At 27.1% G+C, this 26,478-nt stretch overlaps 1 protein-coding gene across 1 annotated transcript in view; it reads left to right on the top strand.

The window, feature by feature from the left end:
• LOC112598411 (formin-like protein 3) overlaps window positions 1–26,478 on the top strand; it is a 45,711-nt gene that overhangs the window by 15,736 nt on the left and 3,497 nt on the right. Inside the window, exons 3-7 of the mRNA XM_025344855.1 lie at window positions 6,677–6,868; window positions 21,929–22,089; window positions 25,003–25,105; window positions 25,199–25,293; window positions 25,500–26,478. The exon at window positions 25,500–26,478 is cut by the window's right edge and continues 255 nt beyond it. Of these exons, the coding sequence (XP_025200640.1) occupies window positions 6,677–6,868; window positions 21,929–22,089; window positions 25,003–25,105; window positions 25,199–25,293; window positions 25,500–26,478 (1,530 nt within the window). The remainder of the gene's footprint in view (window positions 1–6,676; window positions 6,869–21,928; window positions 22,090–25,002; window positions 25,106–25,198; window positions 25,294–25,499) is intronic.

The following is a 26,478-nucleotide window of genomic DNA, read 5'->3' as shown; positions in this document are numbered from 1 at the left end:
AAACGATAAACAGTCAGAGACGGCCCCGAACACTCTCCGACGGCAGTTCGCCGGCTGGTCGAAACGAATGGTTTTTTATATCGTCGCTTTTTGAATTATTTTCACGTGTTGACGACGCATAAATCGTTCAATATCCTGCTGCTGGAATCGAGTGCGCGTCCGCCGTATTATTGTTATTGTTTGTCGTCGACAGAATTGTCAGTTGCGCGCGACGGCACCCCTCATCCGGGTCTGATAAAACGGTAGGTAAAGTAATTTTTATTTTATTTCGTGCTATTTTTCGACATTTTTTTAAATCTTTTTTTTTTTTTACTTTGAGCGTTTCATTCTCGCGTCTCCCGTTGACCTCTACGTAAATATTAGGTAGGTACCTATTACCTATAGGCTATATGAGTACTGTACGTAATATAATTTATTATGCTTTATGCGTGTGAGTTAGGGCTAAATTCCTCGAAGACTTCCAATCTAATTTAACTTCGAACATGCTCTGTTTTACTTAATTCTTAAATAAATCCACAATACTAACACTATTTTTTTGTTTTTTATAAAATTAGTTGTTGTACACCTCCCTGAACACACACTGGGGGAAGGCAGGTTATTATAATTTTTTACAAAACCCAGTTTTTTTTTTATAAATAGTAATAAAATAATAAACAGTTAGGTAATACTTTTTTTTTTCATTGTCGCATATTAATTTATGGATGAGATTATAGATACATATTACATAGCACTGTACAGATATGAAATTCTAAACTAGATTCGTACTTTTTTGTCAAGTAATGCTAAAATAATTTTAGAGTAAATTAAACTTTTTAAAATTTCTACAAAACACACAATTATTATGAAAGTTGAATGAAAAAATCCCAAAAACTATAAAATATAGTGATATCATCAAATTTAAAATTGATGAATAATAATAAATCAACGTACTAACGTACTTTATTTCAAAAACTATCTTGAGTAGAATTCTTTTGAAAGCACTCTAAAAACATGTATTTCTTCATTATTTTTCGATGTTTCTGTCAATAGTTTTTTTTTTTTTTGTATTCTTTGAAAAACTACTGGAAAATAATGAATGGTACTTTTAAACTGTTTCTACAACCAAAAAATTCGATTTCAAATTTATAAAAATGTTAGGTACGTGAGACTTTTTTAGCTTTCTTTCTACACAAGAAAGTAATTATCGAAAAAGTTTTGTTTTTAAACATCGTTTTAAGAATAATACATTTCTCTCTTTTTTTCTAATATTAATATATTATTAGATTTTATTACCTTATTAAAATAATAACGTAAAAACATTTAATACAATTAATACGTCGTTTATTATTATTATGATTAACGACTTGCCTACTATTTGTCTATCTATAATATATAACTTATTGTAATTTTAAACGTATTTAAATTTTAAATTAGTAGTATATAATAGAATAGAAGACGCCAATGGTCAAGTAATCAAGGCATAATTAACAAAGGTTAACACTGAGACTTAACGTACAACTGAATTCTTATTCATAAGTAAAATTAATCATCCTTTTTAATAAAAAAAAAATATATATATATTTATGGGTATTACATTTAAGTAATGTGCATACATATAACAATGTATTACATACTATAATATACACGCATATTATGTAATAACATTTATCTCGAAAAAAAAAATAACATGGCATCATGCGAATAAAAACTATTTACTGACCAAAGCATTTTCTTCGTCTTATACAAAAAATGGGTCGTTAACGTTTTCAGATTTGTGTGGTTTACTGTCGATCGTGTGTTGGAGAAACCGCAACGAAATTATTATATTATAGACTGACTATGGTTAGATCAATCTTTTTTTTAAAATACATATGCACACACATAGTTATTAAGTTTATTAGGTAGTATATGGAGGAAAAAACTAAACATTGATTTTTCTCATGCATACGAATTTTGACTGAAACGGCCTATCGATCAAACACAATGAATAAATAAAGACCAGTAATGTAACATCTTTAAACCGCTAAAATCAACTGTGTGGAACGGATTCGAGGCTTTTATGGGTATTGGCGTTTAGACTACGAAACAAACATCAAAAACGATGTATAAACGAGTTTCGTAGTTAATCTTATTATACGGTGGTTTAAAAACGATTTAATTTTCACAATTACTGACATATTATGCATATATATATTATGTATAATATGTAATATTGAACAAAAGCTAAGAATTTAAAACATTTCATGATAAATTTGCACGTAAAAAACATATAATTTTCTCCGCAACGAATAATTTACTCCAATAGGCGCTTTGAAAATAAAAAATAAATATGAATGTGTTATTTAAACATGAATGTTTTATTTATGTACGGTCAACGGTCAAGAAATAACATTGATGTCATTCGCACAATACTAGTATTTCAAGACGTTTAAACTGTTACATAACCTTACGGCTTATAAAGTTATGTATATTGTGTACTTACTACTTACACCAAACATCATAAACGCGATTATCAAAACTTCAATTTAATACGAATTATATAGAATTTAAACAAGTAGGTTAACTTCTTAAAAGTGTAACGACTAGTAAAACTATTAAAAATTTTAATTTTTGAGCGAATTTTTTATACCGTTATTACTGCATTATTATTTTAAACAGTGTAGTTTATATTTGTTAAATTACTTAGATTTAGATTTAGACTAGTTTTCAACGTTATCATAGGTGTTGTAATGTTCAAGAAGCCGTACTACTTGTATCATAGAAACACAATACTGTTGGGTGTTCTATGCGATATCCTATACATGTATCAAATTGTAATTAGGTACCTAACTATACTAATTTATTCATTACTGAATTAACTTTATCATATAGAATATTTTTATTAAATAATACTAATACAATATTGGATGGCATGCATAGTTCTATCCTATATTTAATTAAGTTATAACTATGAGAATGAAAGTAATATACAACGGGTATAGTATTTTATATTATATTGCATTATATTTCCAATAAATTTAATTATTTTTCATATTATTAAATTTCATTTTTAAGAATTTTCCTACATTTATATTTCAAATTATTTTATAAATACACAATTTGTTTAATATAATGAAAGATACGAATACAACCTATCCTGTTTTTGTCGCAGATCATCTCATATCAATCCTCTAATTTAAAAATTTTCTGAAGGTAAAGTTAGTATAAATATTATGTACAATTAAAAATTTTAATATAAAGTTCAATATAATATTCCTACTACCAACAATACTCTAGGACTTAGGTTCTATAGAAAAAATATGACATCTTGTATTAAGAAAAAATGTAGGTATACGTCATAATATGGTAATATACACTATTAAAAATAATTATGGTGTTTTTTCATAAATCTAAATTCTTCATAGATACGGTCGTAGAGGAGACTAACACTTTACCCGTATAAGGTCATGGTCCATTGAACGATGCTAATGAAGCAATCAACCGGTGCACAACGAAGAAAACGAGTGTTCCACGATATTATTATTAGAACAAAAGAACAACTATGAATTGATTTGATTTTTCGTTGTTTTTGACGCACTTCATGATTTACTAAAATTTCAATGCATTACAATATTTCTTTTAGTTTCATTTGATCATTTACTCACTACGGTTTCGAAGTTAATATCTATTGGCTATAATTATATTTATAGAAATTATATTATTTATTGTTATTTAATAATTTAATAATTATAAAACTAAATTTAAAAACCATTTTTTTTTTTTAAATAAATAAATAAAACAATTATTATTAACAATGAAGAGTATAGTCTAAAATAAAAATGTTTCCTAAGATTAAATTATTGGAAGTAATATACATTTATTTTATTATTCTATAAGACTATTATGGGGTATTATCTATAATGGCTATTAATAACCTAACCTAACCTGGCTGTGAATTGTGTTTAAGTTAGTAGTCTTATGGTAAAATATATGGTAACATGATTTACATTTTAATTTTTAATTAATTTAACTACAAAAATAACATGAAATAATGTGTAGGTTCTTGAAACAAACATACTAGGTAATATATAAAATATTTTGTTTTCGTATAATGAACCTTCCCATAAATTCTATTAAAATTAAAATCTGATCAAATAATTTTCTTATTAGAATATTATTTGATAGAAAACATTATTATTTGCAATTACAACTTTCGTATTTTACATGCATGTACAAATGAGTTTAAATTCTCTTAAAGCTAGTTTCAAAATGTATTAATTTTATTTTAAAATAAGTATCTAATCTACCAATTCAAAATTGGAATTAATTAATTATTATCATGCATTTACATAAACACTCAATTGAATAATAGAGATGCGCGATATGAATATAAAAATGAAAACGTTGCATATTTAAATGTTTTGACCATTGTTTCATAAAATATTGTTCAATGATTAATTTAAAATTATTTGTTTGAATTATAATCTATAATATGATGTAATTGCTATCATTACAATGATAATTATCTAAACTATTTAAATTTGGATCAAATTAAATTAAATTAAAATAAAAAAAAAAATTTTAATTTAAATTTCTTATTTATTTAACATATTTTACATTATACGTGATTCGTTATTATTTTTACTGTAAGTCAAGGTGTATGACAAGACTATAGTCTATAGGTAAGATTATAACTTTATGAGGTTAAATTAATCTAACATATAATGTTTGTTTATCATTTTGTTTTAAAAAGGAAATATGCAATTTTAATGTTATATTATAGATTATAATTTTCATTTTTATTTTACGCAAGTGATATCATCAACAAAATAAAATGTTATTGAGTATATTATACAATATGCCAATGTCGCCATGCATTAATATTTTTATACATATAAATACAAATGCCATTTAGTTATGTATAATATTAATGAATTATAAAATATTTAATGAACTTTTCTTAATATTTTCATAAAATGGAGATATTCAAAGAAAATATTAGATTGCGATCTGAACCTTGAGTCTTGTTTATTCGATTATGTTTATAACTCTCACGCTCAACCGGTGCAACGCATCTTGGATAATCATATTACGTGCAAGAACGAAAGATTTGTACTCACCATATTTTAATTTTTTCCGACCCACCCCGATAGTTGTTCTCACTGGAGTTGAACACATTAAATACGAAATAAACATATAAGAATACAGGAACTACGCTACCGAACACGGACACTTCTATAGAACACATAAATACACAGTTTTAACAATAGATAGACGGATGGTATATTAGGTAGGTCACGCCAGCTATTATGATCATAACACCTGTTTCAGTCATTTTCAGTGTATTAATTGGATAGTGTATCAAAATAATATTTAAGCTTCGCTAAATAAGTTTTAAGTACCTTAAGATCGTGAGAAAATAGTTTTAAAACCAAGGGAATGTAATCATCTTTACGTATGAATGAAAGAAAATATCAATCCGTGTCTAAAAAATTAATAACCTCTTCCAACACATTAAATTATGATTATAGACATCATAATATAAAAATTGTTTGTTTTAATCTGTTTATTCAATGTTGATTGTTGACCGTTGGGTATACCAACTATAGTACCTAATAATTATTTGTTTTTCAATTGAATATGTTAGTCTTAATTAAAACTTAAAATATTTATGCACGTATTATGTAGATATAATATATTTAATTTATCATAACATTTATATAATACTATATACACTGTATAGTATATATTATTATACTTAAGCCATGAATTTTTTAACTTATTTATAATTAATAAATATGCATGAGTATAAATGTATAATATATATTATGAAATTATAGAATATAAAATTACAAATTAAACGTCTTAGATATTTAAAAAATATTTATATTATACAATATGCATCGTCAAACCTTTGTATTTTTTAATTAAAATAAGAGTGTGTTGTTATTACATGTTATTTTCAAATTAAGAACCAATAACCATATCAATACTTTTTCTTAAATAAGTAAAACAGTTACCTAGTTTTCACTTACATTTTCCACTTGCTATTTGATTAATTGTACATAGATATTAATAGGTATATATATATATATGATTTACATTAAAAAATATCAATTAATTTTAGCACGTTGTGTCTGCTATATTAAAAACAAATTCAAAGTATACTTTTTCAATTTATAATTAGATTAACAATATTTTTTTATAAGTAATATTAGAAATGAGGTCGAAAGTGTTAAGACAATCTACGAATTCATAGTAATATATATTAAAACATTTCTATATTTTTTTTCGTTAATAGTATTAAACCAGTTTTGAAAAAAAAACAACAATATCCGTTAATTATATTTTCTTGAAATTTGCATATCCAAATATGATAGGTGTGAGGAGTCCAACCCCTTCCTTATTGTATTTTTTTCTCTGCAGTGTAAAAACTTAAAAATGTTTTAACATAACTTACATATTTATTTTAATATTACTCACCCTCCTCACTGTAAATTTCTACGTTCGCCATTGTGTAGCATAGGAATCAAATGCAGCAATAACAACGTATTGCTATATTAATCATAACATTCATAACAATGTCGCGAGCGCTCATCTATACTACAGTGTCACATCGTGTGACACGAACTTTATACCTACGATCTATAATTACATAGATATACGATATGTCGATATACCTGTACCAAATTTATATACGATTGATTTGTGTTCGTAGGTCAGGTACAGATTGTGGAATCGGCCGTCAGACGCAGTAACGCCTCGCAACTGAGCGACGGTCCCAAGGACGGGAGCGTTCTCAGGAGGGTCGCTAAGGTCACGCTGGACCAGGCCACCAAAGACCAAAAACCAGTGAGACCGAAACATGTACCGGAAAAGTTGGACTTCAGGAACCATGAAAAGTTCGAAGGTAAGCAATTATTCGTCTGGTGCAGCAACACTCGGATATGTATATATATTATAATATAGGAGGTACCTATTGCAAGTGAGAGCACCCCGCACGTCCACCGGTGTGAATCAAATTGCATTTTACATAAAACCGGTTTTCGATTATTTTTTGGCTGCGACCAGCGACCGAAAGGTAGAAAAAAAGATACCGGCTAGCCTTGGAAAAAACCGACTAATAGGAAAAGAAAAAAAGATCAGCAGTAATCACCGCCTCATGTACTAATATTGAATGACTGTGGGAAAACAATAACCTCTGCAGCTTGTTATGATGATAGTCGGAGATTTCATTATTATATTATTTTTCAGTAAAATATCAGTATTATAATAGGCGTTTTACTCTGTCGGTAATGAAAAATCTGTTCGCGTCGTGTACTGTCAATCGATATCTAATTTTCTATGCCCCGTCTGTCTAGTGCAAGTAGGCGTATTATACATACATAATATACTGAGTAATTATATGATTTTTAACATAATACTCCCATTATCTTTAAACGTATGAATGTTTTGTTTACATATTATTTCAAATAGTCATTACAAAATAACATTTTCGAAAAAACCGTACACTCGAATTTTTACTTTACCAACTTTTACCTACCCCTGTTCGATAACCTCCGCTCATCTACATTTTTAATACTTATAATTTATAACTAATTAGCAAGGCATTCGTTCGAAATTCGATATTACTTTTCGAACGAATGGGTTTCACTTTTAAATTAATCGTTATATTTAAATTATGCGTATAATATTATACGTAGAAGTAAAATACCTATATAAATATAATAATTTTTATGAATATAACTATTAGTTTAATTACTGTTTCATGTGTAAAAATGCATAAACACCAGTTAAAATTGTATCTCATAATTTCATGTATAATGTATAATACATAAACATTGATCGACATTTTTTTTTCTAAAAAGAATAACGTGTATAACATGTATTATTTTTTATGATGCATCTACACGTGAAGAAATATAGCATAATATATAATTTTTCTGTATCTCCTCGCAAGAAGTCGACGATTTCTCGTTCGTATATATGATAACAGTGATTCGTTATTCCATACGTTTGTAGTATTACTGTATTTTTATGATGGAGGTCAAAGGAAGACGTCTCGACGATACTTAAATTATCATTTATTTACAAGCAGGGGCGTTGCTTCTGTTGGATATACGACATTAACCATGATTCATCCAACGTTATTATTTTACATTTTGCAGTTTATGACTTATCAGTAGATATACTAACGGTAGTAGTACATTGTACTCGTATGTTCACAATGTTTATCAACTGATGTGGTCTGTAGTTTAAGTGACTAAACAATAAACATACATATGTTTTATGTACATATTTTAAGAGGAGTAAACCATGTTATATTAATATGTCACAGGAGTTTTTATAGAAATGCGATTTGGCACTCACTTTTTTAATATGAAATACCTAATTAAAAAATAAACAACGTTTTTATATCAACATGCAAGTATGCAACGACCAAACAATATTATTAACAGCAACCAACTATATGATTTTACGTAACATTTTATCATGTGAATTAGATTTCATACTATATTTTTGCGATGTACCTGTCTTGTGCTATCAATAAAAACTGATACCTACACAGTATTTACGTAATGCTTAGATTACGTAATACTCACTATATGCCAATATGCGAATAATATATGTTGTAATATTTTTTTGCAATAAAGGGATAATCAATGTTATGTTTATTATAGTTATAATTTTTTTTTAAATAATAATAACTTCTAATCTTAGTAATAATTGTAGTTTTGTCTCATTTACACATTCCCATATTATTTTAATATTTAAAAAATCTAACTACTAAGCAAAAAAAAAAAATGTATAATCTAAGATGTACTTATATATTATCAAGATATAATTTGTAAAAAAAAACATCTCTTCAAATTGTTTGTCCTGGTTCAAACATGATACAATAATGGAATAATATTTTATGATGTAGGTACTATTTATTATTATTTTATAGGTATCGAATCGAGTAATAGGTATAAAATAATAATCTATAATATTTTTGCATAAATTATAAGGCATGTCATATTATACTGCTGTTACCTATACGATATCGAATATGTAGGCCGGCGCCAGGCACGCATTTTAAGTGGTGAAGCAATCGTCCACCCCCACAACCCCAAGTCCATATATAATTTAAAAAATATATTAGTCACTACTCATTATCGCTCATTCGTCAAAAATAAAAAAAAATAACTACCATAATTATATGTCGGCGATTTGTTTTCTTATTTTTTGGTTCTGATAACACCGTGAATAAAAAAAACATTCTTAAAAACAATGCTACCCCCTCCCTTAGATAAGGGTTCAATTATGGCCTCATAATATACCTATAGTATAGATCCTATACGTAGTTATACTTAATACTTATTCATACTTTTTTCTCTACAATTATTGTATATTGCAAAAAAATATATATATTTAATGGATTGTACCTATGTATGGATTAAAATGGTTAGCGTATTCTCATTGTCATATACTTGTGTTTTATAAATAAACTTATTATAAGTCTATTATCAAACAATATGCAATGTTGTTGTAGAAGATCGAATGAAAAAAAGTACACGCGTGCGACGTGCCGATGTCTATTAAGAAGACGCTTAGACGCCACACCTTCAAGGCCCCCCGCAGGGGGGAGGGCCACGGCCCCCCCGCTAATTAAGATATTACTTAATTTTTATTGCATTTATTTGGATTTTATATAGCGTCTTGGAGGGCGATAAGGAGAACTTATAACTGATAAGGTGACACTTGCAATATTAAAATAAATAAATAATTTTTTTTTACGATGTGATATAAAAAACAGAATTTATGGTAAGTGTATTATTTTTTGCTAGCCCCCCCTGAGAAAAATTTCTGCGGGCGGCCTTGCACACTTTTATGTTTTGTCTCCGTCTATAAACGTACAACTTAGCAAATTTGCGTTAGTAGAATCAATTTTATGTTGATAGTTTTATGATTTTATATTAGAATGAATTCATCAATTATTAAACTTATAGGTAAGAATATTATAATATAAGACATCGTATTGTAATTTTTTATTGATATTTAAATATTTGAGTAAATAATTGTCTATAAATTAAAATATCAATAAAAGTCTAAAAAATACCCAAGATATTCTTGCCTTTAAGTTTAATAATAAGTCAATTTAATTGTTTACTACAATAACACAAAATTCCAAATAACTCTTAGAACACCAAAACATAATATGTAACAAAAAATCTAACCATACTAATACATGGGGTCTGTATTTTTTTGATAAAAAAATAAAGTATGAAAATAGATTTACTCTTACATAGTTACAAGTTATTTATAATACTTAATTATTAATATAAATATTACTTAAAGTTATAGAAACGTGATGAGACCAGTTTAAATATTAGATTCATAAAAATATTTAGTTTTATCTAAATTGTATATTTATTTTCTATCAATATAAATAGTAATGATATAAATAATTTAATCAAAAACAACTTTATGAGCTTGTAATTTTGCAAAATTAATGTTATTTTTATGTAATGTTTATCATAAAATTGTATACGTTTATAGACGTACGAAATATTTAAATATTTTTAATTTTTAGTTTATAGTTTTTCCTAAATAAACGGCTATGATCGCGTCAACAGTTTCATCTGTAGTATAATATATTTATATATATATATATTGAACGTCTCTGTGCAAATTTAAAAATAAGTTCAAATAAAAATATTATGTATAAAAAAAAAGACTATAGGCAAACAATAACGAATGTCTACCAGATAAATACAATTAATATATATATATGTATATATGTTTTTATTAGAAATATGATTTATTGTTTGCGATTATTATACTTAAATTGAGAGATCTGTTACTGGGTAATCGGCAAAATATGTCTGTGTTTGCTTATATCAAACATAATAGGTATTTTTATAATTTGCAAGTATACAGCGAAAATAAATTTAGTACGTATACCCGAAAATTACATCGCGCTCGGTACCCCTTAGCTCTCCACAAGTAATTACACTATGGGCGGTTGATGCGCATCAACGGTAGGTAACCCTTTAAATATCATACGTAAAATTTTTCTCACGGGTTCGTTCGGAGGGTGTGGTGCAGGCGAGAGCATGGGGAAGGTAATTCCTGCGACGACGACGTTTGACCCGTGACAGCTGTTGCTGTCGCAGCTCGGCAGCTCTCCCTATAGTCTGAGGGGTTTTCAGACGAACTGTTGCACAGCGAAGGAAATAATTTTTCGATATCGGATCGCGGTCACCCGTCCGTCCGTCAAACCGATATTTATCTATTGTAGATCGCCGACACGCGCGTGATACGTCCGTCATCGCGGCTTATTTTATTTTATTTTTTTCACTATTATTATTACTATTATTGCGCCGCGCTCACGATTGAATTTTCCTAGCTATTTATTTCTCTCTGACGGTGTTGTCGGTGTACCGCACCGCAAAATCGTGTGTTCCTTTTTCCGGTTGTTTATTCGTGATGTCGGACAGCACGCGCGCCTCCCCAAAAGCGGACGACCGTCGTGACTCTGCGCCGTGGAGGTGACGCGCGTGCGCGAAAACCGGCAGGTGGCTGTTTTGTGTTCGGGTCGTATTATCATTATTATTATAGGTATATAAATTGTACTCTGCTGCGGTACCTATGTCGAATAATAATATCATATAAATATATATATAATAATAATATAGTATGGGTACACAATATAACTGCAGCAGCAACGCCAAAGACACGCGTGTCCCTATATCTTATATACCTACACGAGTAGAAAGGGAGCGAGAGAGAGTGTGTGTTTGAGAGAGAAAGATATTTACAGATAGTTCGACGGCCCAAAAGATATCATATAAATTATAATAATATGATAAAATGGTCGTGTACGTACTGCCGCATGTGTGTTATATATACCTCGTACAGCCGTTTTCAGCCGGTGGTCGACCTTCTTGGCCGTCGTCATCATCGCCGCCGCCGCCGTCGCCGTCGCAATGTCCCACACCACATGGTAATATTATCGGTACTAATCAGTGTGCGTTTGGACGTTCGATCGGTCGCAATAAAATCTCGCGCGTCTCTCAACCGTGTATAAAAACTTCGTATTGCCGTTCCCGCGAACGCGGTTACAGTGGTTACCCGTTGGTCGTCAACACACGAGTATATTATAATATTACACTCGTGATAATTATTGTTGTCTAAGCGCAGCGATCAAACGCCTTTATTACGACTGTTTTACGCGCGGAAATACGGCGGCTGCAGCACGACGGAATACGGAGCGTATGATCATCATCTGTACGACGTACGAGTGGGTATAGTCACAATTTTATATCATATAATGTATAGCATGCGAGATACCTCTACGGCTAGGTCATTGCAGTAGCAACTGACGAGCATATTATTTGAAACACATCTATAGCTATAGCTGATGCTTTGTGATAAAAAATTAAAATACAAAATATTAATATTATATTTACGCGTACGGACGTTTTAGTAGACGAATTATTAATGTTGGTTATAACTTATAACTATTTATTTGGCGGATTAAGGGAATAAGCTAAATATTTCTCTGGTGTAATCGCTCGGTTTTTTTTTTCAGTAAAAAAAATTAGATATTTTAGAACATGTTGCAAACACGTGTTAAAAAAAAAAAAAAAAAAAACGTTCAAATTTTATAAGTTTGTAACCTTCACGTTTTGACTTCACGCTAAATTCAACATCAAAAATGATATCGCACCTTCCCAGTGACTTTCATTTTTATCTTTTTTTATTTTATTTTTTTTAAAGCCATTGATATGAAAAATAGCTTGTCACACTTATAATAATAAAATACAAATAGACGTATATACTTAATCGTAAAATATGATTCAGTGTTAATTATCAGTTATCACTAAAGTACCTATGTTTTTAATATGAGTTAAAATTATGACGAGTATTTTATATTATTTTACATAGAAGCATTAGTAAGTAGTTGATTAGAATAAGATAATTTCTACAAATTATAAATAACTGTAATAAATATAAATAAAATAATTTTGTAATTGAACTTTTTTGATACATACTATTCTTACATCTGAATAAAAAGGTTTAGAAATAAGTACAGACCCGCGTGATTTATTTAATCTAGCTACGTCGTAACTATCAATATAATAAAAATAGATTATAATTATACAAATAAATATATTTTAAAAATGCAGAAATATCATAAGTTAAATTCAAAAAAATAAAATATTAATTATAATTTATTTATATTCACTATTCCTGTAATTTCATAAAAATAACCATGATATAATAAAAATTATGTTTGAAAAAATTTAATATTTAAATTCTTAATACATGTTTAATTATTATTAGTTACTTAAATAAACAGATTTAAATTTTAAGTTTTAAATGTACTTTTTATAGGTAATTAAAACTTAGGTGTAACAATAATGACAATAAATATTAATTTTAGTAATAGTTATGATTATATTTTAATAAAAGCTAAGCATGTAATATAATTTTTTTTTCTCAGAATACTCGTACTTATCAATGTTAAATAGTCTATATCATTTAATAATTGAATTTGAATACACAATCGTTGTCAATCAATAGTATTTTTGTACTAATTTTTATGAATTAGATAGTATAACCGTTTTATGCTTATTCTAAATTATGTCATGTACCTAGTAGCTATAATAATACTTATACCTATACGCACTTTTATTGATCAGATATGTGTTTTAGATTCTATGTATTCCCTAATTATCTATTTATTCTAAATATAATTTTATATACATTGGTGTGCAACTTAATGGTTTTACGTTCTATTGTTTAACGTGTAGTTAATATAATAATGTGTAATTAATATGACGTATATATTTATTTCATCTTAAAGGTATTAAAAATAATTATAAAGTTTTAATTGAGGTGGACAAATCATAACCTTCCTCAAAAACTTGTTTTTCTTTACTGTTGACATAATGGCATACTTAAATCGTAAATCGACCGGTTAGTTTATTTTATGTTTTATAAGTGAATAAATGTCACAACAATAATAATCTAACGTAAATTGTAATGCAATGTAATTTTTATTGCAATATACCTACATGTTTAATTATTATTCGTTAACATGTCAAAAAACACTGGTTCATTTTCATATTATGTCATTGTATTGGTAATAATTATATACATATTTATGTGTTATAATAAATTATTATTTTATTAACAAAACATAATACTTCATTACTACATAATATAAAATTTTATATTACTGATTGTAATACAAAAATATTTAAATTACATTTTTAATGAGTTAACTTAACTTTGAAATTATTTTTGTAAATTTTGATCGCATAATATAATACAATAACATTTATTTTATATTCAAATTAATGTATTGTCATTCATATGTATTTAGGTTATAATAATATACTCTTTATATTTTCGTGATATTTAAAACTAATTCATAATTAATTATACTAATTACATAGTCATAAGAACAATTAAAGAGTTAGGAAGCTGTGATTTCTTTGGAAATAATATAATATTATGTCCATTATTTTTTTATGTTTACCAAGTTAATATATCTTCCACTAATTTTATAATAGCAATAAATAAACAATTATAACTTTTAGTTTTCTCGTGGAGAAGGATAAAAAATGTATATCTCCGAAGTGAATCATTAAACCTTCCATACTTTAAATATTTATATACACTGTGATAAAAAATTCTTTATTTAGTAAATTTATTAATAATATACTGTTTAATTTGTAAAAATAATTTAAAGACCTATGGGTGCAGTTATTTCTTAATTACCTTTTTATATTATATATCAATAGTGTGTCATTTTAATGCTGTAAAAATGTAAACAAAAAATTAGAATGATTTCATTATTCTATGTCAATTTATTTAAAAAAACACTTTTCTTAAAAAAATATGTTCCTTATTTCGTTAGCTTTTTTTATTATAGTAGGTAGGTAGGTACTGTTGAAATATGAATAATTTGAATTATTTTATTACAAAGATATTTGAAGTAAAATTATTAATTTTATTAATTTAAGATGGCTTATTTTCAATAACTATTGTAAAAACTAAATTCTAATATATTATTACTATATTTTTATATATATACATTTCATACAGTTTTTTACATTTTTTAAATATTTTAAAAAACTATGGAGACATAATAAATATAATATATATGATATATCAGCTGTGTAAATTCTAGGATTTTTAAATACCACATGGTTTTCTACGGTATGATAAAGTACAAAAAAATGCATATTTTAACGGAAAAAAAAATTAAAAAAAATATATATATATATATATATAAGTACGACAGACCCTCTAAACAAAACGGATGTATTGTTTTGTTAGTCTAAAAAATATTAAAATAGCTTCACGTCATTGTTATTATTACATGTAATAGAATATCTACTAAGAAAAGTAAATAATAATGTTATTAAAGCGACATTAATTCTACTTCCTAGGCCCTAGGATGATACCAACAAACTAAATATTTATGATATACGTATGTATAACCTTATGATTCCGTATTCTCGATTTAACGGTCTGAGATTTCCGTCAGATGGTTCAACTGGATAGTATTTTGAATCGATTACTGTATTATTATTTTGTGTTTCGGTGTACCTATAATTGACGGACGGACAAACCTGACAGGTGTGAAAAGTGCACAAACGAGTGCATCAATGTACTCGTTATACAGCTATTATTTGTTCTTTATTCTCTAGTGGTATTTTTTTTACGGGTGTACATGACGACTGACGAGACATTGATTAAAAAAATATAGGTAGATACCAACTACGGTATTTTTTTATTTTTTTTTTAAGACAACAATACCTACATATTGTATTCTTAAAATAAAATAAAAATACATTATATATTTGGTACTTTTATCATTATTATGTTTGCAAATTCTTTTTAATATTTGATGTGCATAGTTGTTTTTAATGTTACTTTTTTTAGTATATCATAGGAATCGCTTAATATTTATATATATATTATATATATACCTATATATTAAATATATTAATACATGATATATTATGTAGGTACGTAGGTACCAAAGTGTCAAAGCACAAATGTTTGAAATATTTAAAATATAAAGATGTTAAATATACGATAATACGATATTCAATACATTTTTAAAAATAACACTTATATTCATTTTATTATTACTCAGCAATAACAAAATGATAAAATCTACAGCGATCTCATTGTCAGCAACCTTTATTATACACACTTTAACATAAATCATTATGAAACCGATGATTCGAATATATACCTAAAAGTGATAACCACAGGCTAACTTTAACTATTGACGGCCTACATAAAAGGTGCATATTGTTAAAATAAGAAAAATGTAATCAGAAATAAAACAAAACCAAAAAATGAATTGTTAACAAACTAAAACTACTATATAGGTACATTGTTGTTCGACCAAGCAAATAATTTACTTGAGATTGCGTGAGAAATTATTATAATTTCTTATTAAAAGTCTTAAATACGTATATGTAGAGCTCTGTACGTGTATATATATATATATATGTATACATTATATAGGTACAGCTAAAACGAAATAAAAACAATTTTATTTCCACTATACCATTGAGTACACCTATCAATACTATATATATTGACGGATTTAATTACAATGTAGTGTGTTGTAATATTCTAAACCCTACCCTACAGTCATATAATATATACATCGTGTATACCGTATATACAAGGCGTAGTTTGTTGACCGCATTTACAATAGCCATGCATAATAACATTAACTAAAGAACTTATCATAAGTTGCAATCATCACGGATCATCGGTTTTGTCGATCACGAATATAGTTTTAACCAGATAACACAACATATAAGTATTAAATTCCGAATAAAATTTTCTATAAGTAACAAAAAATATAATTAAAAAAAAAAAATCAAAAATCAAAAATGACTGACAATCTGCCGTATGATATTTATTTGAATGACCTAATACCTTTTTAAATTAAACAAATGTTTTGAATAAAATGCATAGTAATAGAGTGAAATTGTTTTCATTGATTTATATCGTGATTCTGTGTTGTTGAAAGTCGACCTGGAATTTTGGTATCTATTACTCCAAATAGAACTTTCCATTTTACATAATAAATAGTAAAATACTAAATTACCGTAGATTATAATAAGTGCGAGGGTAATACAACACAGTTTACGGCTCGGCAAGTTAAAGTATTATAATTCAATATTATTGATTTTAAAAAAAGTTGGCTTAACTAGTACTAGATATAGAATCTAATAAAATTCGTTACGTTGTTACTTTTTTAATGATAATATTTAGGTTAACTATAATCAATAAAAGTAAAAATAAATTACCTATACTGACTATACTATAAAAAGTAAAATCTTTTATTCACAAATATTATGTGAATCATAAAATTTTTACGTTAGTATATGATATTTTTTTCAATATATTTTAATCCCTATCTAACTATGTAATTAAATACAACTACCATAATAATTCCTTATAGTTTTTTTTTTTTTTATATACTTATTCATTCAATGTGAAGGTAGTTAGCATAATAATATATAAATCATAGTAATCATAGCACATATCATAGCGTAGTTTTATTTAGGTTAAATATATTCAAACCCAGAATAAATGTTATATAAAAAAAAAGTTTAATGAACAATTCAAGATCTTATTTTTGTATTATTTTCAATTAATCCAAGAATAAAATAATAAGTAATTTAAGCTAACACACTTTATAAGCGGGTAAAAAGTATAATTTTTGAATATAATGATTTTAAATTGTACATATCGTATGTATACAAGAGATCAATCCTTTTTTTGAAAGGAGCTAGTTAAATTCAAATAACAACCACTCCTAGTACAAATATACAAAACAAAAATAATTAACATAAAATTAATTTAAAAAGTAACATCAAATAAAAAAAAACTAACATTATATTTAATTTTTATGATTTATCCAACATCTTGTTCTTATACTTATCGACTGTACCTAAATCTGTACTTAAAAGAACGAATGTAATTTTTTATCTATCAATTTAATGATAAAAATATAATTTTGAATAGTTTTCTAAAATTTTCGTAGTCAATTTTTTCTCCATTCCCTTACTTATAACTCTATTTGTGGAAAATTGTATAACTTGTTTAGAAGCATTATAACATAAAAGAAAGAGAGTGCGGATGGCAATATAGTCACGTACCAAGTGAAAGATATGACTACATTTTGTTGACAAACACAATATAAATATCTGTATGCCAATGAAAAACTATGATCTATTATGTATTATAATGAATTGATTATTCAAAAAAGCATAATTAATAATAGTTGGTCATAAAAGGACAGCCGTATTATAAAAAATAACACCGAGCGCAAGTTTAAACTTCTAAACTCATGCTCCATTTATAAATTAGAATCGTTTGCGGCTCTAAAAACTATTAATCTAATTCAAAATGTCCATTTGTCAAGTACAACTATTATTTAACTTTCTCAATGACATGAATAATATCATACAAAAAATCTAATTAATCTATATGTTACACACCAAGTATCGAAAGAAATAAAAAAAACAGTTTTTACAGAAAAAACCCAATATCAATATATTATTCCATCGCGTTAACATTTCAAACTTTAATACTATCCAAAAACTACCTGTATATTGAATAATAAAAACAATATTCAAGTACCTACGTACGACTGATAAATTAATATAAAATCCCAACTCACAAAACTAAATAAAAAATCCACATAGACATAATGAACAAATTCCCAAAGGATTTTTAGGAAACTCGAGGTAGTATAATAATAACCAGGTTATACATATAAATTCCTAGTGAATAAAAAAAACAACCTACATGAGCCTGTTTTTAAGTTTCATTTGGAGTTTGCTTAAATTAATGTAAATCATATTCTTGTCCAATTTATGAGAACTCTCAAATAAAAAACAAATTTAATAAGCTTTACTCACTCCGATCCGATTAAAAATTAATCAATTTGTTCATCATCACCTCGAAACTATCAAACAAATCATGATCTTAACTTGTATACCTAAAATAATAGTATGTTATCTTTTTTTTTACTATTCATTTATTTATGCTTAAAAACCAACTGTATAACGTTTTAAATCCAATTACGAATAACTTTGCGGGTTACGATAAAAATAAATAAATAATAGGTTAGATACACCTATTATGCTTAAAAACAAACTTAAATATTCGAGCAAAACTAAGTCGTCTATACTGCTATAAATTATAATAATATTCATAATTCATATGCATAGATATGTTCATAAATAGGTATTAAATCACTAAAAACTATTTCAAATAATGATAAATTGTATATCTCGTTTAGAAAATATACATACACATTTTTACACCTACATAGAGAATATATTATTTACTTGGGACTCCAGTGTCCACTACTCTATCCCCAATACGTCCTTCTATGTAACTTTCTTCAATTATGTGCCATAATAGAACTATCGTGATTCCATAAACCGTACAAGGTTGTTTTGTGTTATTTCTACTGAAATACAAATTTATTGTACCAACATAATAAATAGACTAGGGAGTTTATGTAATGAGCAAATTCTATGTATAACTATCTGTGGGATTTGGTTATTGTTTCTATGCATACGATTTATAGCCAACTTGCAACCTGCAAATTCATTAATAATTGTCGTTTCATAAATATATTTTATTATATGTTTGATGTTTTTATGTATATGTACAACATTCTTGTAAAAATGCACAGGTTAACAAGTTTGATATATTGTACACATTATTACTATAGACAGTTGAGTAAGTATCTACCAACTATACAAATATACAATATTATTTTTATTTATATCACTATAAACATTCGACGTGAAACATATAGGTATTATGATGAATTATTATATTAATTGTTAATAACATTTTACAGTTGAGTTTAATTTAATAGTTTTACCACGAAAAAAAACCCACTTAATTGCACCTCTTAAAACGTATTTATTTATTTATTTATTTATTTATTTTTTTTTTTTTTACATCTTCCAGTGCGTTTCATTAATCATTAGATTTTTTATTAATACTAAATAAAGCGTTGACAAATTTCTCTCAAAAGTCTTTTCGCTAAAATTTTTTGGCATAACTAATAATTTGATAGTCAAAATTCACATTTCAGTTCTAATTACGTACATAGAATGCTATAGCGATTATTGTATTTGTACGATATATTTGAATGTCTTTTTTTTCACCGCAAATAAAAAATCCCGTTGTTAATATTTCTGCGTGTAAAATAATTGCGGAAAAACAGATACCCTCTAGCTACAGGTAGCAGCGGACGTCAGTTTATTTAACATAAGTATAATGTATTATATAAATGTATGCTCGTGTGTAGACTATATTACGTTTACGGCTTTACGCGTATGTAGGTACGTATTAAATTCTTAATCGAATTTAGCACAGCAATTATTTTTGACCGTGTACTTTTCATTGTAATATTTACTTGTGGAGTAATATATATATATATATATATATATATATAGATATTATATCACTTCGTTTTATTTTTACGTTAAAAATGTGTCCAACGGACATCTGCACTGGGCGTCCTTGAATTTATTAAAATTATGATTGTATAATTACGACTAGATATGTTTTTTTTCGACAATTTACTCGACTACCTTAAAATGAATATCTAGGTATTTAAATAAATGTATTATAATGTATTATATTATAAAATAGTGATATGATATTAGCGAGGATGACGGGTTCAGTTATTTGCTTTTCGTGCTTACCCGCGGTATGCCCGTCATATAATAATGTATAGTTAGGACGTTAGGTGTACTATACACCACCATTATTATAACTTGTACCATAATACAAAATATGAACGACCCATGCCAAAAACGCATTCAACCGCCGTAATTCGCCACCGTATCGCTGCAATAATATTATAATCACTCGTGGCGCATTATTATAAGATATACTTAACAGTACTTAATACCTATACACACTCGTATATAAATATTATAATATGACATACGCGCTTTTCTCGTCTTCTCTCACGCTCAGCGGAGAGGACATAACTTATAACATGCTATACACCAAGCGTGTTCGTTCTCTTTTCTTCTTCAATAATATAGTTATTTTAAATTTGATTTTTGGAATATTACTATTTGAGGAGAATTTTGTGAAAACAATATAAACTTGTGTTTTTCAAATGACAACCCCTTTTTTATACAGTAAACTATTTAGTGAATATTTTTTCTGAAAATGTTAACGTACCTATCGAAATTTAAATTCGAACGAATAGTTTTTGAGTTATCTAAAAGTTATCTAAGTTATTAACTTTGTGTACTGAGAATTATAGGTCCATAATAATAAGTTTGAAGGTATAAGGACTATTTAGTGACTTGAACATTTTAATAATTTATATTAATCAATTAAATAATAATCTTAAAAAAATAGTCAAAGTCTAATGAATACTAGACTCAATATTACATCTACTTTATACTATTATAAGTCCATTTTTAAGAGCTATAATCATTAATATAAATATTTTATCAACTGAAAAACTAATCGTTCGAATTTTGAATGAGATACATCAACATTAAAAAAAAAAATATATTCACCAAATAATTTTCATTAAAAAGGGGGTTCACATTTGAAAAACAAAAGTTTGTATTACTATAAAAGACATTCCTATAAGAACAAAAAATTTTAAGAATTTAAAAATATTATAAATGTATATTTAAAAATTACAAAAATCGTGATTTGAATACCTATATTAGTAATTGAAAAAACGGCGGTGAGTGTGCTTGGTGAATCACTCTATGTAAAACATATTAAAATACATTTTTAAAATACTATGCGTATTCTTTTTATTCTTACTCGTAAACAACCAAAACGAATTTTTACTCATATCAAGTTGTTATCGCTTATATATTACTATGATTGTGTAACACCGTGGGTATTCATTTTTTGTTTAACGCAGGCCAAGTACTGATAAACTGGCTTGTTTCGTCGTTCAGTACGGAAGAACGCCGAAGGGATGCCCGGTTGCTGTTGCCTCAAATCTGCACGGATCTGGTGACCGCGGGCGTCATCAAACAGATACAAGACAAGGATGCTACGGTAGCCGGAGACCTGTTTAGAGTGAGTGTAACGTCATATTATATATTATATGCATATCGTATGTACCTAATTGACAGTAAACAGTGCGTAAATATTATGTATACTTATTTTCATCAATTATTATTATGACATTTGGTTGGTAGGTAGGTTAGGTAGACGTAAACACGTAGACAACACTACAGCTGCAACGAGACCAGTGTAGTCACATTGCATAATTATTATTGGCTGTGGGTTGTTGTCTGTGAGTTGCGGTTTGGTTCAAACATTTTTTGATTGCCCAGCGGTCTATTACAGAAGAATACCGCAAACCGTTGTAGATCCTAAGCGGTAAATCTTAAAAGGATGGAATATTAAAGTTTTATGATAGTTATTCTGTATTTATGTTATGACATTGTACGATGTGTATATTTTAAATTTTAATGTATAATACTTCTGACTATTATCATTAATTTCAAAATTTATTATAATAATTAATATTTAATATACCTAATACCTATTATAAACAAAGTAATTTTCCAATCACACTCACCATCATTGTTTTATTAAACAATTAATACATTTGAATTTTGATATTTTTAAATTTTTAAATAGAATACGTAATGAATTTATTTTAAAATAAACGTTTTATACCGTTTAAAGAGTGTTCTGTTATGATATCTTCATTTTTATTTTAAATGAGAATCAGTTTTATTTTCTGTAAATGAATTTTTTGAAAATGTTGACGTATCCAAATCCAAATTTGAATGAATAGTTTTTGATTTATTTAACTTAGTGTATAAAAGATAATAAGTTTGGAAGATATAGGTGCTATGGTGGTTTAAAAATTTAGAATAATAAGTATTACTGTTTTAGATTAAATATTATATTATTTAATAAAACGATTTTTAAGAAATTTTAGGTATATTTTAATAATTTAGAAACTACTTTATTTGAATTTGAATTTAGTTACATGAGCATTAAAAAAAAAAAAATCATCATCATCATAATTTATAATCAAAAAGATTAATTCTAATTTACAATAATAGATTAGTACTACTACAAAATAATTTACACAAATGGTGTAAAAAAATTTAAATAGGTACTAGAAAATAGGATCCTTAAATATATTTAAGACTTCCAAAAGTTTAAATTTAAATAACTTCATTATTATTGGAAAAATGAAATGAGCATGATTGGTGTACGTATATTATAATAATATGAGTTAGAGGATTTTTTTTTTTTTTTTTTTGTGTAGTTAAAATAAGATTCCTAAATACGTTACTAAGTATAGGAGTCATAAATGTATTATTAATTATTATATTATAATGATAATAGTTTATAAACAGTATATTATTGCATCGCGACACACCTACATTTGCATTTATTATTTATACAAGTACTTACGACATATTTACATTAAGAATAGGCGAAGAAAAAACTGCCTGCCCATCACAAATTTCGCATATTTGGCGTAGAATTACATAAAAACATTCATTGTTGATAAATATATCTCACACCGCAGACGTTTAATATTCGGAGATATGTATAAAGGTTAGTTAAATAGCTTATGGTTAGGTATGGGAGTTTAAAAACCTGTGTTATTAATTGCATAAATGTTAAAAAATTATCACTTCATGTTTAGAACACCGAATGCATAAAACTCGTATAATAAAAAACATTTCGTGTCTTACATTTGTATATGTTTATAATATATTTATATTGAAGTAAAACATTTATTTTCTATCGATTATTATTTCTTTGAGTAAAACAGTAAGTATTTTTGTTTTAAAATTAAATTTTTGTAAAAAAATAATTTTTATAATTAATAAATGTCCAATCTAACTCAATTATTTTCTATCTATTAATATATTTTAATTATGCTAAAAGCATCTACACATAACTTAAATGCATAAAATATTTAGAAATTAGCTAATAATATACTTTTAAATAGTAATTTTAATTTATTAAAAAAAAAAACCAGTTGAACGATTAAATAATAAGTGTGTACTATGTATGAAATTCCAATAAAAATACAAATATTAAAAGATACGTTAGAAACTCACATAATTATAACTATGGTCTTATTTTGAATAATTTATTGATCCAATAACCGTTCTATCTTTTAACAAGTACCTATTTAAAAAAAATGTTAATAGTGATTTTTCTTTGACTCTTCCATTTTATTTTATTACATTTATCAAGGACCTTTAACTAGTATACATTACTCTATTTATGATAAACTCTGGATTTTTTTAAACTCTAACTATGTAGACGAAACTATAGATCAACTTTCGTTTTTGGTATTCTCAGTCCTCTTACTTTGGAAATAAAATCAATAACAACTAAATTATTACCGGTTTAGAATACCTACATCAATTTCATAATATTATAGCCTTGAAAAATTATCATTAATACATAATAATCTATAAAAATTACTCTATACAAAATACACAGTTCATCTTTTTAGTGATTCAACAATATTGTAATTTTAACTGTAACTGCAGAAAACCTAAGTAATACTATAGATCAGTATAGTTACCTCACACAGTTGCTGTGCATTTAAAATAATAATAATTGTTTGATAATTTTAATAACTCCGTTGCATTTCATGTTACTGATTTCAATAAGAAACATTAAATACAATCCCTATCCATTCAAAGTTGGATAACTTAAGAAAAATAGACTTGATCGATATGTGGGAAGTCTGTGGGCGAGTCCTATAAATTAGTATCAGGTTTTTCAAATGACAGCCCACTAGACTATATTATATTAATCTGTCACTAAAATAAGTTCTACCTTTTTATATTTCAACAATGGTACTATTATATAGTTGTAATACAATATTGTAATTAAACAATCCTTCCTACAAATACTCTTTATACATATTGTACGCAACAAACCAAAGTGAAACTAATATTAAATCTAATTAAATATGCATTTGTGTTTTATACTTAGTCGGACCTCATGTACTACTGGGCTCGTTCTGAATTGATTAACACCCCATCGTCGTCTCCAGGACGTATTGGACAACCTACATGGTTAAAGGATAAAAATTTGGGTATTATATTCATATACATAAATATAATAACAATATGCAAATGCATTGTATCTATTTCAACATTAATTTATTTTACATAATAATTTATCAAAGGTGATGTTGAAAACGGTAAAGATGGACCAGCGTCTCAAGCATATTCGAATTCAGAAGAACTACAAGAAATACAAAACAAAACAATTTCAAAACAGGTATTAATAATCAAGTACCTATAATAATCTATATACAATATACATATTGTCGAAAATGTATTGTATATTCACTTTTTTAAATGTTCGGTGATAAATATATAATATGTATAATGTATATTGTATAATGTAATTTATTAACAGCAATGACTTATGACTTTCGTTTTTTAACAATTTTTTAAGTTAAATTATTTGTATAAATATTTTAGTCACCATTTAAAAACGGCACAGGAATAGTACATAAAGAAAGCATGCAAGATTTGGAAAATGTATCTGATTATCCGCCTACTAAAAGTCCTAAACCTACTAGTTTGCCAATAAGACGCAAGAAATCGTTATCTTCATTATCTGATAAATTTTCAACTCTATCAATAGACCAGTCAAATATTCCCGTCAAACAAACAAATGGAAATACACCCGATGAAACAGTCATAAAAAAAGTGAATGGTATCCAGTCACCAACCAAAAGGACATCGATTTCATCAACTCCTATCCAAAATTCCAAAGATACTCCATCATCACCACAGAGTTCTAATGGTGGTGATTCCTCTGTGTTTTATACTCCGGTCGGCGTTAACGATCCAACATACAATGGTTTGTCTCCAATAACAACGCCAAAAAGTTCCTCTCTTAATAAGATCGTCTTCGGTGGTCTAACACCGATTTTCGATCCAATAAGTGATAATAGTACGATTACTCAAAGTGCTGATTCACTATTAAGTTCACCAGAAGTCGCCATAGAAGCTATTAAATGTGATTTTTCAACAAATTCGCCGACTTTGAAGAACGAAAACGATGCAATTGACGAGAAAAAAATACTGACAGATGCCGCTTTATCGCCACACGTCGATAACGACAATGAAGTTGCGTCGACAACAAATACAATACCGTTTTCTCCTAAAAATAACATTAAAACTTTACCGCGTTCTGAAAATCCTATTTCCCCTGTTTCATTACACCCTATTCCAGAAATCAGTGTTTCACTTCCTATTCCTCCCCCACCACCACCACCACCACCGCCACCACCTCCTCCGGCATCACTCATTGAAAGTATCATTCCACCGCCACCACCACCTCCTCCGCCGCCACCTCCTCCGCCATCACTCATTGGAAGTACTATTCCACCACCTCCTCCGCCACCACCTCCTCCGCCATCACTCATTGGAAGTACTATTCCACCACCTCCTC

Source organism: Melanaphis sacchari, unplaced genomic scaffold (genome assembly GCF_002803265.2).
Source record: "Melanaphis sacchari strain LSU unplaced genomic scaffold, SCAv2.0 Contig48_pilon_pilon, whole genome shotgun sequence".
Lineage (NCBI taxonomy): Eukaryota > Metazoa > Arthropoda > Insecta > Hemiptera > Aphididae > Melanaphis > Melanaphis sacchari.
Note: the sequence above shows the minus strand (reverse complement) of the source record. Positions and strands in the feature narration are given on the sequence as shown.